Raw genomic sequence first — 20,242 nt, forward strand, 5'->3', positions numbered from 1 at the left:
TTAATGTCTCATTTAGGAGCATTAAATTAACACCACTTCCTCATTGAGGAAGGCCAGGATAAATAAAGCCTTCAGAACTGAAAGGCAAGCATTGCATACCTTTGACCAAATAATGCAATTATTTAAATGACAACATACTCCGAGAGAGACCCTGGGCATCAAGTTAGCAGCTTTCAGCCAGCCAGCCTGGTGTGAAAGAGAGCAAGTCAGGACTGTACACGTTTGGGAAATCTAAGCTGTTAAGTTGCTAGTGACCCTGTTTAACCTAACCTGGGCACCATGGTGTGACAGCTGCATTCTTTACGAACAATGGAACTGCCAGTCCAAAGCATGGGGGCCTCCCAGGGGACATGCTACATTTCTCAGAAGTTAGCACATGGTTATGGCATTTCTCTTCCCCCAACAGAGATTAAAGTCGTTGTGGATCTCGCTGTGCCTTGAGGACAAAATGCCTTTTTGCTTGGCCACAATAGATGAATTCTTCAGGATGAAGAGTACATTCATTTCTGGGGATTAACGTCCAGATCAGGGTGTTATTGATCATGGCTGATCCTTGAGCCAAAAAGATCAAACTAAAATGGAATTTCTGCCAAAGATTTTTTGCAAGTTGGTCTTCAGGTCGCTTAAGAGATGGTGTTCATACAGAGTTGGGCTTGGTTCTGCAGGGCTGGGACCACCATTCTCACTTCTGCAATGGGTTCTCTGTTTGCTGCATCATATATGTCACTGAAAAATATCAAGCCCGCTTTTCCTTATCCCAACAGGAAACCCAAAGTGGCTTACAACAATGTCTAAGAGCAAAATTCAGATAATGTACTCGGCCGGTGCATGGCCCTGAACCAATCCAGGAGTGTTGCAAATGTGGCATTAAGCACATGACTACTCCAGAGGAGGCTGGGCAGGCGCAAGGATGTGCACCTGCCTCCCTATGCCAGATCCAGACCGGCAGAGAGTGGCCAATGTTGGCCAAGTTGCGCCACAGCCACCTCCTCTCTTGTGCTGGATATAGAGCGGGCCAGTTAGCCTGCGCCTTCCAGTGCAGGTTAGGATTGGGCTGTAAATAAAACAATAAAGTCAAGCAACAACGCTGTACAATATTTAAAACAACCATGGTGCAAATCAATCGGCAATGCAGAAGACCTTTGAAATAGAGCCCAAATGCCACATCACAGCAAAACAACAACACAAGAGACCCAAACCAACAGAAGCATTTAAAGCAGGGGTGCCCAAACTTTTGGGCAGGAGGGCCACATCATCTCTCTGACACTGTGTTGGGGGCCAGGAAAAAAAAGAATTAATTTACTTTTTAAAATTGAATAAATTTACAAAAATGAATATATTCAAGATGGAACTTATATGAATGAATGAAGGTCTTGCAATAGCTCAAGGCCTATAAAATGACTTGCACAAAGCAAGGCCAGCCTTTCCTTTGCTGCCACTGTTGCATCACAGATGTGAAACAGCAAGCAGTGGAGGAAACCCTCGTCCCACAGCTCAGGTGAGAGGTCGAACAGCTGACCGTCATGCTGAAAGCAGTTGCATTAAGCCAGCTCGGGCTCCAGCAAGTCTCCAGAGGGCCAGAGGCTCATTAGAGATCGGGGGCTCCCTGAGGACCGAATTGGGAGTCCTCAAGGGCCGCGAGGGGCTTGGGCACCCCTGATTTAAAGCATCTCAATGCCAATAACAAAGGACAAGTCCACTTAAAGTAACAGAACAGAAAAGTTTCAGACCCTTGCAGAACGCTAACAGGATGGGACAGTTCTGATCTCATGCGGAGGGAAGTTCCACAAGCTGGGGCATAGAACAAAAAATGCACTGTCACAGGTTGCAGCCAAGGTCTGCATTTCCAGAGGTGACATCACCCTGCAGCAAGACCTCCATAGATGTCCTCCAGGGAAGACATTCACAAGGAGAAGGGATGGGCCAGCAAGTTTCATTCACTCATTTGATTTCTGCTCCACTTTTCTCCCAAAAGGGTACCCAAAGTGGCTTACAATCAACTATTAAAATACATAAAATGCAGAGAAATAAAGGTATCATCAAAAATACAAGTTAAAAACACCCAGCCAGCAGTCACCAGTACAAAAAAGAAAAGAAAAGAGAGCTCTAAGCACCTGAGCTACAAAGTCTCCAGATTCCGGGCTTCAGTTCCCCACCCACGGAATTCAAATTCTAGCGATCTCCATAAGTGGATGATTGTCAGAGCAAAGCAGAACTCCAAAAGCACCTGTCTGTTGCTCAAACCAGGTGTGATGCAGGAAATCCATAATTAGGGCTGCATTCCTACGCACACTTTCTTGGAAGTTTAACTCAAGGGGACTTACTTCCATGAAGGCATGCTTAAGATTGTGCTGTGGGATATCCTGCAGCTTTTGATTTGCTAGCATTAGCATTTGCTGTCCCACATTAGGCATCAGTGCTTTTCTATACAGCTTGTTGCCCGGCAAGGTTATTCCTGGCATACCACTCCAGGCAGAAGGAATCAATGATTAACTGCTTCCCACTGAAAATCCCCGCACCTAGAAAACTAGCATGCGAGGGGGGGGAAGGGCTTGGCTACATCCTTTCTCTCTGATGTCTAGTTTATCTTTCAGAGGAAATTTTTTTTCTAATGGGAAAGGATTCAGGTATGCATTCTCTCAGCTGCATTCTGAAGTGGTACAGCCAAAAGAACATTTTCACTTAGATTTGGTCTAGAGCAGGGCTTTTTAATCTTCCTGAAATTGGACTGCAGAAGTGTGGGGGGGAGGACTTTGAACCCTTTGCCTCTTCTATTAGTGCTGGATCAGCAAAGCCCCTTTCCCCATACCAGGATCCTGACATAGATCAAGGGCTCCCTGCCACTGCTGCTATGTAGCATTGAAACACAAGCCCTAAACGCATGCTTGTCACAGCACATCATTTCACCCAGACTCTTTAGACCCCTTCAGATCCTCTTTGTAAAGGAACATGTACTGCTCCCCACCCTCCCTGTGATCAGCATTTGCCTGTAATCACAAACCCTGAGAGTGAGGAGAGGACCCCTTCTGACTGCCACCCTAGAATACGCGAATTAAACTCCCAGAGCACAATTCTATCCAACTTTCCAGCACCAATGAAGCCACTGTGCAGACCTGAGGTAAGGGAACAAATATTCCCTTACCTTGAGGAGGCCTCCATGACTGCCCCCAACTGCAGGATGCAGCACATGCCCCATTGGCACAGCTATGTCCAAGCTGGAAAGTTGGTTAGGATTTGGGACCCACACCCATAATTATGTGGGGAAAAGGGGCAGTGGTCCTTGCCTTTGCGTCACTCCCCAAAGTAGCAGTACCAAGGGAACTTCCTTCTTTGTCAACTTTGCTGTAAATGACCCACCATTCGCATCAGACCTGGATCCACCCAGAAATGGCCTCTAGCACCAGTTGTCTCAAATCCCCCCTGGAAGCAGCAACCTGTGCTTACTGTGACGTGTAAAACTGTAGAGCAGCCTTTCCCAAAGTGTGGGTTGCAAGATCGTGCAAGGTGGTTTGCAGGCCGGGCTCTCTCACCAGCCCTTGCATCCAAATTGGAACCATTCCGTAAGCATTGGGCAGTCCTGGAGGCTTCTTTTGCATGGTGCCAGTTCGGTGACCCATTCTACTGGCCTCCATGGGTCTCAGAATGGCCCACAGAAACCTCCAAAAGCCACTTTCTTCTGATTTGTCTCCAAAAATTGGAGGTGGCTTTTGGAGACTTCTGTGGGCCATTTCTGAGGCCACAAAGGTCAGTAGAGTCAGCCGCCAACCCAGCAAGAGCCCGAAAAATCCTGCCTGACGTGACCAGGAGCATCACGATCCACTGCGGAGGACAAGGTGGGTCGCTTCGCCGCTAAGATTGGGAACTGCTGCTGTAGAAGTGATATGGCTTGAGCCGCAGTTATTGTGAGTATCTGGCACTCCAGAAAAAAACAAAACCAACCTGCCCAGGGTGTGTTCTTTGTGGCACTTACTTTTCTGTGTTCAATGGAGGGCTGTGGAATGACCAGCTGGAATCCAAGCACCACGATGGAACTGAGAAGCCTGCAAAACAAAAAGACATTTCATCTCAGCCACATGCTTCAAGCAAAAAACCACAAGCGACGTCTCGTTGCAGATCATGTGAGCGGCGTGGTTACGTTTTTCAAACCTCTAGGCAACCACAGACTACACATCTGGGCCTCAAGGTCAGAGGCAGCAACTTCTGGGCAGGCTGGAATGCTTCCCACTCCTCCATTTGGAAATTAGCCATCCATTGTCAGAGAAAAGGCAGCAAGTCATTTATGGCTGGGATATCTTCAGAGGAGCATGAATGTCTAAAGCAAACCAAACGGCATAATATGGATTGCATCTCCCTCTCTCAGATGCAACAGCTAGTTGTTGTTTTTTTAATTTATTTATACATAAGAACATAAGAACAGCCCCACTGGATCAGGCCATAGGCCTAGTCCAGCTTCTTGTATCTCACATGGTGGTTGGCAACCTTCAGTCTCGAAAGACTATGGTATAAGCCTACAGCACCCAGTATTCCCAGGCGGTCTCCCATCCAAGTACTAACCAGGCCTGACCCTGCTTAGCTTCCCACAGCAGCCCACCAAATGCCCCAAGGAGCACACCAGATAACAAGAGACCTGCATCCTGGTGCCCTTCCTTGCATTGGTGTTCTGACATAGCCCATTTCTAAAATCAGGAGGTTGCGCATACACATCATGGTTTGTAACCCATAATGGATTTTTCCTCCAGAAACTTGTCCAATCCCCTTTTAAAGCCATCCAGGCCAGATGCCATCACCACATCCTGTGGCAAGGAGTTCCACAGACCAACCACACGCTGAGTAAAGAAATATTTTCTTTTGTCTGTCCTAACCCACCCAACACTCAATTTTAGTGGATGTCCCCTGGTTCTGGTGTTATGTGAGAGTGTAAAGAGCATCTCTCTATCCACTCTGTCCATCCTGTGCATAATTTTGTATGTCTCAATGTCCTGCCAGATTCCCACTCCAAGCCTCACTTAGGGAACTTATGCCCACTCTAAGCTAATTATCTCTCCTTTCGTTCCCCAACAATGGCCCCAGTTCTCTACAGCAGCACTGCTAGACTCTACCACCAGGGTAGCTTGCCTGTTTAAACTGCAGGGAACCAGTTCCTAAGGCAGCAGTCCTTCCCAGTATAGCAGCACACCTCAGCTCTCCACAGCCTGTTTGAGTAGTCCGTTAATCACAAAGTCAGTCAGAGTATCCAAGTCAAAGTCCAAAGTCCATAAGCCAAGTCACAGTCAGATTCCAAAATCAATAAGCCAAGTCAGTCAGTCTCCTCTCCTACCTCCAACCTGCACTCCTTCAAAACCCACAAACCCTTTCTGCCTCAGGTGCCCCTTATATGCCTAAGGGCCCTATTGCCTTCAAGTGGCTGCAGCTGTGCAGCACACTCTGCTGGATGCCCAGGCCTTACCCTTAAAGGGGCCACTGCCGACACCACATCTACCTCCTCGCCAGATCTTCCGCAATTCCAATACACTCAATCATGTCCCCCCTCAGGCATCTCTTTTCTAGGCTGAAGAGGCCCAAACACCATAGCCTTTCCTCATAAGGAAGGTGCTCCAGCCCAGTAATCATCTTAGTTGCTCTCTTTTGCACCTTTTCCATTTCTACTATGTCCTTTTTGAGATGTGGTGACCAGAACTGGAAACAATACTCCAGGTGTGGCCTTACCATCAATTTGTACAATGGCATTATAATTTTAGCCGTCTTGTTCGCAATACCTTTTCTAATGATCCCAAGCATAGAATTGGCCTTCTTCACTGCTGCCGCACATTGGGTCGACACTTTCATCTACCTGTCCACCACCACCCCAAGATCTCTCTCCTGATCTGTCACAGACAGCTCAGAACCCATTAGCCTATATGTGAATTTTTGATTTAATATTATAATATAATATTCCAATTCCCTATTGTGATATACCCCATAATACATTTCATTTGTCTTATAGAAATTTATCTGGCTTTCCTTGAAAATTCTCAAATGCTTCTCCTTGGGAGGAACTCTGAAGTTCACTTAGAATTTCACTTTTTTCCAAAAATGTCCGCATCAACCTTAGAGAGTATATGCACAGAGGTAGTGTGGTACAGTGGTTAAAGAGATGGGTCTTGATTTCAAAAGACTTTCCCAGCTCACATCTGCCATGAAGTCATTTGGTGGCCTTGGGCAAGCCACTCCCTCTCACCCTCAGGTCTTCCCCAGTAACAGTATGGGGATAATAATACTCCACCTTACAGAGTTGTGTAAGAACTCTATCAGGGTGGTAGGTGCAAAGACCTCTGCATCCTCCATGAATGCAATATAAATGTTAAGTATCACTGTCACATATTCACACAGAGATAGGAAGAGACAAGGCCTGACATTAAGAGACAAGTGTAAAAATTGAAGGATTTTTTGGGTTTTTTTGCACTAAAAAGCAGCTGGGAATGATGATGACAACTGAGATCATGGTTTGTGGGGAGGGGGGCTCCCTTCCAACAAATGCGACATGTAATTTTGGTCATAGAGGAAGGACAGGTTTCAGAGTGATTGCTTGTGCATGTGCACTCTCTCTCTCCCCCCCCCCCCCCCACACACACACACACTAAGATATACACATACCCTGAGAGACAGAGAAAAAGGAAAGATGCATGTACACAGACATGGGGGGATTCACATAAAGAGACAGAAATATGGAAAGACACAAGCCCTATTTGCACATTACATGTAGCGTATATGCTATGAGTTCATTCAGCAAACCATGGTATAAGAAAAAAGGTGTGATGCCCATGTTTTCATCTGTGAAGCATTGCAGGTCAGATGACCTGTTACTTCAGAAGACCAAGCATTCCCTTCTTCGAGTAGACCAGCTCATATCCATGAAGGCCACTGAGGTGGCCAGCTCAGCCAATGAACTGGCAGAGGTACCAGCCTTCCTCTACTTCTCCTACTCCTTGGATTCAAAAAGGAAGAGTGGAAGTAGTGGAAGAGGAAGCATAGAGAAGAGGAGTGTGGTGGGCTAGCATGTCGGAAACAGTCTGCCCCACCTCTCTCTTCTCCTCTACACTTCCTCTTCCGCTCTGTTCCCTTTTTCCTGTTGGAATTCAAGGAGCAGAAGCAGAAGCCCCAAAGAGGATAGATGGCATGCTGCCAGGTAAAGGGGGGTGGCATTTGGCATACTGCCTCAGATGCAGGGAGGTCTTGGACTGACCCTGGCTCAATGTTCTTTTGAACTTGCATATTTTCCCTCAAACTCTCTCTCTCTCATGTACACATCCCTCTTATTCATTCAGCAGAAGCATTTCAACGTTCATAGAAGGAAAAAGGTCTTTTCTTTGAACTGCAAGTCGTAAAGAAAGCCACTTCCTAATCTTTGTGCAACTTTGCGCCTTCCTATGAATACATTCTCTGGAGAGAGAAAAAATCCCACTGGAGGGCAGCCAGTCTGAAGCGAACACAGAGGCCCTAATCTTCAAAGCAAATTACTTAACAGATTAAAAGTTCTCACTCGAGAGCTAAAACTCCTTAGGATTTGGGTGATTAAGCCTTGCAGAGCTTATCCCAATGGGTTTTCCAAAGAGAACATTATCATCATGGCGTGGATGGAAACCCAGCAGGACAATTGAGCCAGTTTCTCATTCCCTGCATACGCATCTGGTAGACTCAAAGCGCAGTGGCTGTTATCAACCTTCTGCTTTTGAGCCCAGAGGAAATCTGGCAGGAATGTTTCAGTCCTTCCTGAGGCAAACCTCCCATTTTGATTCAGTGTGTTATTATTTTTTTTAAAAAATCACATATATAAATTTTGTTTTACACTATTTTAAGTGATCGTTTGCTTTGGCTGTCTTCTTGGCCTCTTGCAATGCTGTCTTTGCCATGCTTGAATTTAAAAAAAAAAAAAAACCTGGGTTTTCTGCCCAGCCTTACAAAAACAGATCCTTCCTATTCCGCAGAGGTTTGCTACAGGCTGGCGATCTTCACATGCAAAGACAGCCATAAAGTGACGCCAAGTAAAACGGGCGGGAGGGGGATAAAATCAGCTCGGCACCACTTCTGGAATGGAATGTGGATGGGTCTCACAGCCAAGACTGGGACTGTTTTCACAAATGACACTCATGGCACAATCCAAAGCTCAATTGTGCTGGCAGACTGCGCACTGCGCCAGCACAAGTTGTCACAAAAGTGCCGTAGGAGTTTGTGACGCTGACAGGAAGGCCTATGCCAGCCGACCAGTGCCAGTGTAAGGAACACTGCGCACTAGAGCAGGTAAGACCCATGCCAGGTAACAGAGGGGGAGGGGGAGCTTGGGGAGGGGGTGCAACAGGGCGGGGAGGATAGCAACAGGGGCAGACTGGGTCCAGGAGGGGGCAGGATTGGCAACACTGGCACATGGCATTTCCTATCCCCCATCCCAGGCCAGATCTGCCAAAACAGGTCTACCCAGACTTGCACCAGCAAATTAGCAGGCGCAGGTCCAAAAAGACCCCTTGCTGCAGGTGAGGCTTTCCCCAGAGCAAGGGGAGAAATGTCCCCTTACCTCAAGGAGGCCTCCAAAATTTTAAATTGCCCCCACAGGATGCAGCACAAGCCGCACTGGTGCAGCTCCATCCATGCAGGGGAATTTCCATAGGATTGGGCTGCCCACAGTTCACCTGGAATGTGTCACTTGTGAATGTTATACATGCAGGACATAAAGTGGGGGGGGGGGGAAAAAACACTTTTTAAAATAGGATTTGTTTAAAATACTTACATACCACTTTTCTAAAGCTTTTAGGGGGTCATCAGGACCACTTAAAGCGCTTGGTTAACAGCATGAGCCTATGCACATTTCCTCAGAAGTAAGTTGCCACTTATTCCCAAGTGAAGTAATGGGGCTTACTCCCAAGAAAATGAGTGTAGGATTGCAGCCAAAAACAATCTGACCACAGAAAAACCCCAAATAATTGAAGGAAGCCATATACCAAAAAGGCAGAACAGACAACCGTAATTTAAACACAGTGAACCAAAACTCAGGAAAACGTCAAATGTTTTCACTCCCTACTTAAAAATGGGCAGTGCAGGGGCTAGCTGCTGACACTGAAAAAAACCCTGTTGCACATCTATATCATCTATATCATCAAAATCTGTATCAATCTATATCAATCAAAATTTACACTGACCCAATGCAGCCTGTTCATTCCATGTGCTGATCCCCAGATTACATATATACAGAAGTACATGTCACTTGCTAATTGGCTTAAGTATGGAGGTGGGAAGAATGGGGAGGGGGTTAAGTGACACTCTAGCCCACCACTCTTCTCTCCTCCACAATTGCTCATCTGCATCTTTCTCTTTTCCTTTTGAAGATCTAAGGTTGGGATTTTCAACCAGTGTGCCACGTACATCGGTCTGCCACTAACGGTTTGCAGGTGTGCCGCAGGAGTTTGGGGGAGGGTCATTTATTTGTAGGGCCATTGGGGGAACTGAGCCCTCCACCCAAGTGCAGTATGCCTTGTCAATTGTTTAAAACAAAAAACTGATGGTATACCTTGACAATTTCAGCACCTTGTCAGTGTGCCATGAGATTTAAAAGTTTGAAAATCACTGCTCTAAGGACTAGAAAGGGAACAATCAATGGCAGCGTTAGTGCTCTACTAGGGTGGGGAAAAGAAAGGGTGCATGCTACCAAGTAAGGTAAGGGGAGCACATGCTGGCATCTGGCATTTAAAAAAGTGCTGCAATACTGGAGAGGTAGTTGGGTCAGCCTTCTGACCCAACACACAGCAATACACAGCAACTGACCCAACTGACCCAACTGACCCAACTGACAGCAATACACAGTCGAACCTCACTTTCCAACATGGAGTTTCTGTGCTTTTGAAAGTCAGTTCAAATGCCTGAATGAAGTTCAACATACATTGTAGTCTAGGGTTCCCTAAGCCAGACGTAACAGCAAAGATAAATACCAAGTCAACACTCACCTTAAGGAGCCTTTAAAATTGTCTAGCATGGTTCTTGACCTTCAGTGCAATGTTTTCAGGAGTGAACAGGTGCCTTCCAGTGTGTTAAAATTTCTGGTTGGATTTTAGAAAAATCCTGAGAGGAAAAAACAAGGAAAAAAAAAATAGAAGGGATCACTCATCAGTACACATCAAGCAATACTTTCCATTGTATCTACAAAACTGAAGCTTGGGTGGAAGCCAGCTGCTAAGGAGTGAGTTCCCATGTTTGTCAGTTAGAGATTGCCAACTCTCATGACTTGCGCATAAGAAAATAAATAATCATCACAGGCAGGTTAGTCCAAGACCTCCCAGCATCTCAGGGTACTCCAAATGCTGCCCTCCTCTTAGTCGGTGTCACATCAGCCTCGGTTGGTCCTAGAACAGTATTTCTCAAACTGTGGGTCCGGACTTACTAGGTGGGTCGCGAGTCAATTTCAGGTGGGTCCCCATTCATTTCAATATTTTAATTTTTAATATATTAGAATTGATGCTCCCATGGTATGTGACTGCATTTGGGGAAATGTTACAGATTTGTACTTTCAACAGGCTACTACATAAATGCTTTTAACAATGATAGTAAATGGGACTTGCTTCTAGGTAAGTGTGGGTAGGATTGCAACCTAGGATTGCTAAAAATTTTCCTGCTTGATGATCTCACTTCCGGTCATGACATCACTTCCGGTGCGTTCCGACGGAGTCTCATTCTAAAAAGTGGGTCCTGGTGCTAAAAGTTTGAGAACCACTGTTCTAGAACATTGGTACCACAAACAGCTATGAGCTGTGAACCTGAAAAAGTCTCTAGTAGACATCTCACCTCTGCCACAAAGTCACCAGGCAGTTTTCCGCATGCCACTCTTGCTCGAGTTCAGCTCCTAATCGGCAATATGAGAACAGGTCTATCTGATAGGGTCCTGCCCAAACTACTGGGAATATACACACACACACACACACACACACACACACACACACACACACACACACACACTCTACTGAGAATATATATATAACTACTGAGAAAATAAATAGATAGATAGATAGATAGATAGATAGATAGATAGATAGATAGATAGATAGATAGATATAAACAAACTACTGAGAACATATATATATATATATACATATATATATATATATATATATATATATATATATATATATATATATATATGTTTATATATAAACATGCTAAAGTGCTCTATAACTGCTCTGAATTCTTCTTAACAGAATGTAGTGAGGAACAGTCTAAAATAAGTAACTTCTTCTGTACTAAATATATGCATGTGATATGAGTTCTTTACTGAACAGTTTGGCATTTTTCAACCGGTGGTACGTGTACCACAAGCGGTACTTGAAGACAGGGGACACCTTCCACCCGGCAGCAAGACCACGATGCAAAAGTACAAACAGAAGCAGGAGACTCACTTGGCCAGCAGAGTTGCAGCACATAGTTTGCGCACACTTGAATGAAAACCAACCTCTTGCCTCTGTAGCATATCTGGCTTCCTGACCCAGAAGTCACTAGCGATGATGGCTCAGGGTTGGCTAGGTCGGACTGCATCCAATGGCCCATTTTGTCAGACTGATCCCTGAATGTTCAGTACTACTTGCTCTCACCCTGCTGCCTGACTGGGCTTCACAAGAAAAACATGATGATGTGGAGAGGGGTACAACATCCTTTGCATGCACAAACTGACCTTGACCATTGAAAGATGCTATCTCATCTCATGCATGGACAGAATCAACCACTGCTTAACAGCTGTCGGTACCTTGCCGTTTACAACTCACAGAACACAGAAGTTAAACACTGTAGCATTGTTCCTGGTAGATAAGGCATTATCCGTTCCTGTCAACCAATCGGATAACTGAAAGATGGCCGGGGAACGGCAGAGCTTATCTTGTAAGCCACCGTGTGCTCGGTTTGGGCCCCGGCGACGCTGACAACAGTAGCGCAACCTGTTCATTGTAGAAACCTGGCCTTATCTGCTAGATAGCAAAAGCCAGTGTGATCTCCCCAGGGCAAATAGGTCTTGTAATGTCCTAAAAACAGCAAAGCAGCTTTTGAAGACTCTCTTAACTCAAGAGGGTATCAGGGCTCTGCCTGTTGGCAGAAATTCACCCTCCGCCAAGAAAGTTCTAATTCTGAACCTTGAATAAGTTATCTGTTTGCAGACCAATCTTCTGAAAGGTGACTTCCCCACTTGGGCCTTTGAGCACTGCTGTCTAGCAGTCAATTGAAAGCAGAATTAAAATGAGGTCTTCACACAGTGCCCAATTGTTACCCATCAATACACTGCCCGATGGTACAGTAAGCTTTGTTCAGCAAAAGTCTCTTGCAATGTTAATTAAAAGTTTCCCCCTTCAAGCTTCCCCACCTGTTATTGATTCTCCTTCCACAACAGCTGATGAGCTGTAAGCCTAAGGGCTGCAATCCTAACCACACTTTCCTGAGAGTAAGCCCTATTGAACAAAATAGGACTTCCTTCTGAGTAGACCTAGTTAGGATTGCGCCCTTAATTAGATAGCTTCTTTTTTCATAGCAGGGGTTGCAACTACTGACACCCTTTCTTCCTTGTCTTTTTTTATCTCCTGTCTCTTACAGGAGATAAAGCACTAGTTTCCTATACACATGAAAGAGAAAATAATGAAAGCAAACCAGTAATTAATGCTTCCCACCAACACATGGGGAACAGGAACGGTATTTAAAAGCTGATAAGCAATTCTATAAATGGAGGGGGGGCCGTATCCATGGATCTCATATCCATAGTTTCAGTTAAGAGCTTGCCCAGGCCTCAGAATATCATATAAGGCAATAAAAAATCACTTACAGTTTTATGATCAAAACGGATGTAACTTTTTCTTACTTTAACAGTTATTCTGAGCCCGCAGAGGCCGCGGACCCTGCACGTGCCTGATCTTGTCTGATCTCAGAAGCTAAGCAGGGTCAGGCCTGGTTAGTACTTGGATGGGAGACCGCTTGGGAATACCAGGTGCTGTAGGCTTATACCATAGTCTTTCGAGACTGAAGGTTGCTAACCAATCAGAAGGTGGCTGCAGGTGGAAGACCCTCTGGAGGTGAGGGGAGCACAGCTGCCCTTCCCACCATAGAGTGGGGGCATTCCCCCATATCTGCGGATTTAGCTATCCCAGGCAGTTCTGGAATGGAACCCCCAAAGATACAGGCAAGCCTGTAATTCTTATAGTCATATAATAGCAACTGACTAATTAAGGGGGAACTGATTACTAATCCCACAGTCACACTGAACTCTGAATTGTTTTATATAATTTCCCACATTTCACAGATGAAACTAGGGACATGTCTGCTGTAATGACCCAATTTCAATATTCGGGATAATTGTTTGAGTTCCTCCCAGCCATAGACACACACTACTATGGGCTCTCTTCCATCAGCCCGTATCCTGTCTCCGTTGACTTTGCAACAGCCTGTCATCCACTGATCTCAGAGCCAAGAGGGTGCTTTTTTTTTTGGTTAATGATATACTAGAAAAACACAAATCATCCAATAGCATGTCATCATATGCTGCCATGTGATAGAACTGCCACATGATAATGTTATAGATTTAGGCAACAGGTTTGGGCCTTATGATTTCCTTATTATATTAGCTGCTCTTGCATGCTGGAAGGCTAGATGGTCAGCTCTTCTCATTAAGCGAGGACTCCAGCAGGTCAGTGGGTAATGGCTACAAGAAGGCCAAGCTGTTGCTAAGCTGATCATTCAGGAAGCTCAAAGATGCTACTCTGAAACATGATGACAGCTCCAGCAGTTGCAATCCTGGCCGCTGAGCTGCCTGGAGCCAGAACCACAAAATGCCACCCCCCCCCCAACCAGGTGCGTCTAGAGGATTTCAGAGGGCCAAAAACTGGAAGTGACATTTTTAGGCCTTCTGGAGGCCTCGGAAGTCCTGGGGGGGGGGAGGCAGCAGGCAGTCTGTCCAGCCCTCAAAAGGTCTTGGGAAGGTCTTTAAAAAATAAACAGCTGGCAGGGGGAGGGTCTTGCGGTGACATCCCTCAGGTGGCGCCCCGGGCATTTGCCCCTCTGACCCCCCACCTAGGTATGCCAATGAGCTCCAGGTCACTCACTCTAACAAAACATAAACAAAGCTGCCCCCAAAGGCAAAAATAGGGACAAAATAGGAAAAGTGATTCTCCAGAGACAGATTTTACAAAGATGTCTCTTTAGTAAATTGGGAGGGTTGTTGGAGGGTCATGCTTTTACATATCGTATGCACTTTTTCATCACATAATTCTCCAATACAACACTCTTACAAAGACTAGCAGCTTGCAGTTTTTTATTGATGGTGTGTGCATGAAAGCAACATAAAGCAGAGAGGCAAAAAAACCCAATAAATTTAAAATTGCTAGGAAAAGAAAAGGGAGCTTTAGAGAAGCACACACACACAAAACCGAGCTAGTTAACCTACACATTCCTTCTAAGCAAATGCTTCTAAAATAACCAAGAAGCCAACTGGTAATTTTATTTATTTATTTTATTTTCCAAAACCTTTTTGATTGCTCTGCTGGGATTCTGAGACTCTCCCTTTGGTTGATTGTGAACAGACGGAATTTCACTTTCACAAACTCCCAGGCGACATCAGCAAAGCCTTCAGAAACATTTTCATCTATCATGTGATGCAATCTTGAAACTATTTTTTTTCTCTCTTCCTTTGGCCCCTCTTTTAATCTAGATATGCAAACATGTAACAAGGAAGCCCAGCTCCAAGTTTTTAACCTGGAGCGATTGTACTTCATCGAGATTTATATCCCAAACTCACTCAAGCGCAGAATAGGCCTGTGCTATGTAATCTATTTTGCCTTGTTGACTTAAATATATGGCAAGCCAAACTAAATTTCCCTTGGTATTTATCTTTCTGCTTAGCTTGCTTGTCTTGCCAGCTGCTACTGACAATTCTGGTGGAAGTAGCTAGGAAACTTCAGGGTTGTTGTTTTTTTTTTTTTCCAGAGGACTATTTCCATTGATTTATAACCCTGATTCTTTTGTTTAAGTTCAACAGTCAATAAGGTCAAGCAAGTGGCTTTTTCAGAAAAAAAAATAAGACTCCTTTTAACAAGAAGGGGTATGTGTGCATGGCATTCATCCATATTCAAAATATGATTGGTCATATGAGGGTTGGAGAGACTGCCTGTGGCCTCCCAGACCCCAGAAGAGCTTCCCAGGCCTCAAGAAGCCTAAAATTGTCAGCCCTCAGAAGTCCTCCGGATGCACATGGTTAATGTGTCAATGCTAAGATTCCCAGGTAATTAATGTGTCAATGCCAAGAATCCCAGATAAACATCTGTAGCATAATACTTTTACTGAATTCTCTTAAAACATTACAATGACCAATGTTCCAGCGCCAGTGCAGTACTTCCAACGGGGCACATTCTGCATCCTGTGGTATGGAGGACAGTCATGGAGGCTTATTCAAGGTGAAGGAATGCTTTTTCCCTTGCTTTGGGGGTCCACTGTGGCTGCATCAGTGCAAGAAAGGTGGGTAGGATTGGGTTCACAATCTCCTGGTAACTTTATGAATGCCTCCCCTCCCCAATAAGGGAGAGTGTTGAAGACAGATGGAACAGCACTATACCAGAACCAGGGGACAACAACTAAAACTGAGTGGCAGGAAAGTTAGCACAGACAAAAGAAAATATTTCTTTAGCCATCATGTCATTAACCCAGGGGTGCTCAATAGGTGGATCGCGATCTACCGGTAGATCGCGAGGCAAAATGAGTAGATCGCAGAGTGCCGACCTCCCCCCTTTCAGGTGCCTCTGGGAGGAAATGCCAGGAGTAAGGCCCATTGTTCTCAATGGGGCTTACTCCCAGGTAAGTGTGGCTAGGATTGCAGCCTCACAGCCTAATCCTAGGCATGTCTACTCAGGAGTAAGTCCTGTTATACTCAGTGGGGCTCAAGGTACACCAACATACATTGTACACATAAATGTTATATGTTATGATGGCGCGAACATTGTAAAAAAAACTGGTAGATCTCCGGGCCTTGCTGGGTTTCAAAGCAGCTCTCGAGCCAAAAAAGTGTGAGCACCCCTGCATTAACCTGTGGAAGTCCTTGCTGCAGGATGTGGTGATGGCACCTGAAGGCCTAGCTGCCTTTAAAAGGGGATTGGACAGATTTATGGAAGAAAAGTTCATCATAGGTTACAAGCCACCTCCTGGTATATGCAACCTCCTGGTTTTTAAAATAGGCTATCTCTGAATGCCAGATGCAAGGGAGTGGCAAGAATATATTCTATCATGGAAGGCATAGAATATCCCCAGAAGGACCCAGTGACTTGACAGGTTGGCAAGCATTGCTGAAACTAAACAGATAAGACTGATCAGCCCCTGGATGGAAGACCTTTCGTAAGCCCATGTAAGAACAAAATACGTGTGTAATTATTTTTTTTTTAAGGCATGTCCAGAAATATTTGATCACAGGAAGTCTGGAGAGCTGAGGTTCTAATGTATATACACATGCCTTTATGTATGATAAATTAGCCCTGCTGCCTGCTGAAAAATAGTGGTGTGAACACAGTGAATGGGAGGCAGTCCAAAGGGACACGTTGTACATCAGTTAATGAAAGGGACTATTCCAAGACCAGCTTTGCTCTACAAGAGTGCCAATGAAGTGGAATGTGGTCCAAAACATATACCCCAGATTCTCTGCAAAGTTGCACATGATGCAACCTTCAGATCATGAGCTGTCAGAGGTTATCCAAGAGCTGCACTCCAGGATCTGTTTTGCCATTGTAAGAGGTTCAAAGGCACACTTCTCCGAGTATGCAGTGCATTAGGGTCCGCAAAATGTCTTGGGACAGACTCACATTCTACAATGTGTTCTTGTCTGTCCAAAATGTGGTGGTGCTTGACACATGTGTGCTGATGACCTCCATGCACATGCAGCGAACGCCTGAACATGCCAAGATAGGCCAGTGGTTGTTGGCTGTCACTCAGTGCAATTGTCCTCCTTCAGCAAGCAAGTTGAGAAGAGGCACAATCCCCCAGACATTTTCCTGCAAGGCGTATGATCAAAGCCATTCAACCAAAAGGATAGATACAAACACAAAATTTAAGAGGAGTAAAATGACTATAGACTAGATGACTATATGGGACAGCTCTGGCCCCTGACGTTCATTTCAATGGCAGTATGCTTAGCACAGCTTCCAAAATCTCTTATACACACTCCATTAGAATGAATGAAAGGACAGCTGGACGCTGCTTTGAAATGATATGGTAGGTTTAAAACATAGCGGGTGCATTCCCAACAGCGCCCTGGGCCAACACAAGCCCAAGATGGTAGCGAAAGCTGTAAAGCACTTTCACATCAACTTAAGAGGAAGGAGGCTGGTGCACGAACATGCACCAGCCTTCAGAGACCGACACAAGCTCCAATCCACCAGGGCAACAGGTAAGTCTGTGCTGGCCAAGCTCAGCTGACGTAGGGGTCTAGGAGGACATGGGGAGGGGGTTAGGAGATGTTCCTGGGGCAGGCAGCAGGCAGACCCATGGGCAGGCAGCAGGAGAGCGGGGTGGGGGTGAGGCTTGAATCTGGCACTTATGCCAGATCCTGACCCCGTTCCCTGGCAGCCTGGGGCAGCTCTGGGCTGCTCAGATCTGTGCCACTCAGATCTGAATAGACCCATTGGGGCCGCAGCAGCTCTCCCTGGGGTAAGAGAAAGCGATTCCCCTTGCCCTGGGCTGAGCCACTTTCAGCCTCAACCTCACACTGGATACAGGGCAGGCCTGCCAACCTCCGCGTTCCAGCACAAGTTAGGATTGCACTGTAAATAAAATAAATGGCTGAGCAAAACTTTGGAACCAGAGCTCCCTATTCATAACGTCAACACTTCATCCACTACACCAAATTGGTCAAGCACTGGGTTATTAGTACAGTCAAGATACCTTAGAACGAAGCTGTGCAGAAAACATTGGATTCATACAACAGCAATTAGGAAGCATCACGTTTCATATGATCCAATGAAATACACAAACACCAGCTGACCCAGAATATTTACATGCATTCATGTACAAGCGTGTCCTAATGACTATCCGCAAGACTTTAGCTGTAATCTCCATTTCATAGTTGTCTGAAAGAAGACAAAGTGCATAGCAACTGGGAGAAATACTTGGGAGTATAGAGATCAGAGGCTTAGTCAAGCTTTTTTATTGGCCAGTGTAGCATTTATAAAAATAAAAGAATACATGATTTAGCATTTTGATTACTTCTAATCAAAAGAACATAAGAACAGCCCCACTGGATCAGGCCATAGGCCCATCTAGTCCAGCTTCCTGTATCTCACAGCGGCCCACCAAATGCCCCAGGGAGCACACCAGATAACAAGAGACCTCATCCTGGTGCCCTCCCTTGCATCTGGCATTCTGACATAGCCCATTTCTAAAATCTGGAGGTTGCACATACACATCATGGCTTGTAACCCATAATCCACCAAGGCAGAATCTATCAGAATAAATAGGGTATTCTTCCAAAAACCCAATCCTATCTAAACCCCCCTGCCAATGCAGCTGTGCCACCAGAGTACATGTTGCATCCTGAATGGGGGCAGTACCCAGTAAGACTTCTCCAGGTAAAGGAACATAAGAAGAAGAGCCCTGCTGGATCAGGCCAAAGGCCCATCTAATCCAGCTTCCTGCATCTCACAGGTGCCCACCAGATGCCTCACTGCTGAGATGATTGTACATAAATCTGTGCCAGCAATTTTGCTGGCACAAGTCCAAGAGAACCTAGGAAGGTGGATAGGATAAGGAAGGTGGATAGGATATCAGCAGCACTGCTTCCACTGATACTGCCTCCTTTCTGGCCTTGACACATCCTTCCCAAAGTCTTATATGCTACAAGAGTCTTGAAAGTCTGAAACTGAAAACTGTAGTATCTAGTCCTATAAGGGCCATCTCAGAAGAGCACTATCAACAAAAAAACCTTGCATGGATTTTAAGATTGAGACTGCTGTTCTGTCCACACCTACCTAGGAGTAAGCCCCATTGATTATAATGGGACTTACCTCTAAGTAGACCTGCATAGGATTGGGCTCTAAGTTTCTTCATCTAGAACCGGGGTGTCCAACTCAGTTCACGTAGTGGGCCAAATAGTATTCATAGTGCCTGCTGAGGGCCGGAAGTGACATCATTAAGCAGATGACAGAAATCAGCATTCAGTTCTCACACAGAAATTCATGAGCTGCAAATGACAGAAGAGAAAATATGCAAATTTGTTCATAATTTCAAAATATGAGAGAGCCCAATTATAATGCTGGGAGAACCCAAATATAAAGGGGGCTGGATAAACTGCTTCCAGGGGCTGCATTTGGCCCGCAGCCTTATGTTTGACACCCTTGATCTAGAAGTTAACATGCTACGTGGACAAATGACAAAGATCCCAATGAAGAATTGGGGAATATCAACACCAAAGTCTAAGTCCTGGCTTCAACTCAATTCAATTCAGATTCCAGTTGCAAAGTTCCAGGTGTGATCCGGTTGGTAAATAAAACCAGGTAAATCAAAACATCTTTATATGGCACCTAAAATCACCAGGATATTAGATGCTAGTTTTGCTACTCATCTAACCTCAAAAGGTAATGAGCTGACAATATGCAAATTGAACTACAGCAGTGGTTCCCAAACTATTTTGACTGGCAGATTCCTTGACCTACTGGGCCATTGGCCATGGCTTTCCATTAGGCCCTAGGGCTACAATCCTATACATTGTATAGGACAGGGGATTTTTGTGAAGATTCTACAGCTCCCTTGGCTGCTTTCCACAGCTCCCTGAGAAGCCACGGCTCACTGTCTGGCAACCACTGAACTACACGTTCTAGAAGGAGAGAAAGGAGATCTTGATCCCAGGGCTACCATTTTCCGTGGCAGCTCTGTTTTTAAACTGTGCTTCTCCCCCTCAGCTCTCCCTGAAAAATTTAAATAATGTAAACCACCCATGAAGTTGTTAGGTAAAAAGGACCTTCTCTTACCAACTCAGCCTTTAACATCAAGGTGGGATATAAGATGAGAAAAAAGCTTTCATTCTTCAAGACATATGGCAGGGGAAAAAAATTAATTGGTGAAGAAGGCTCTGAAATGTGCTTGAAACCTTGCATTATTTCGTGAAGCTTGACAAAAAGGAGCTGGAAGCGCATCAGACAAGGGAGCGCTGGAGTCTAGAAGTGAGACAACCAAAGCCCTGATAGAAGATTTATTATAAAGGCTGTCTTTCGACAATAATGGC

The 20,242-nt window shown here is 45.2% G+C and overlaps 1 protein-coding gene across 1 annotated transcript in view; it reads right to left on the minus strand.

Moving 5' to 3' along the window:
* The window catches only part of THSD4 (thrombospondin type 1 domain containing 4), a 432,381-nt gene that overhangs the window by 394,860 nt on the left and 17,279 nt on the right, over positions 1–20,242 (minus strand). Inside the window, exons 2-3 of the mRNA XM_066635874.1 lie at positions 9,972–10,086; positions 3,971–4,040 (exon numbers count right to left, since the gene is read on the minus strand). Of these exons, the coding sequence (XP_066491971.1) occupies positions 3,971–4,040; positions 9,972–10,000 (99 nt within the window). The 5' untranslated portion in view covers positions 10,001–10,086. The remainder of the gene's footprint in view (positions 1–3,970; positions 4,041–9,971; positions 10,087–20,242) is intronic.

This window comes from Tiliqua scincoides, chromosome 8 (genome assembly GCF_035046505.1).
Source record: "Tiliqua scincoides isolate rTilSci1 chromosome 8, rTilSci1.hap2, whole genome shotgun sequence".
Lineage (NCBI taxonomy): Eukaryota > Metazoa > Chordata > Lepidosauria > Squamata > Scincidae > Tiliqua > Tiliqua scincoides.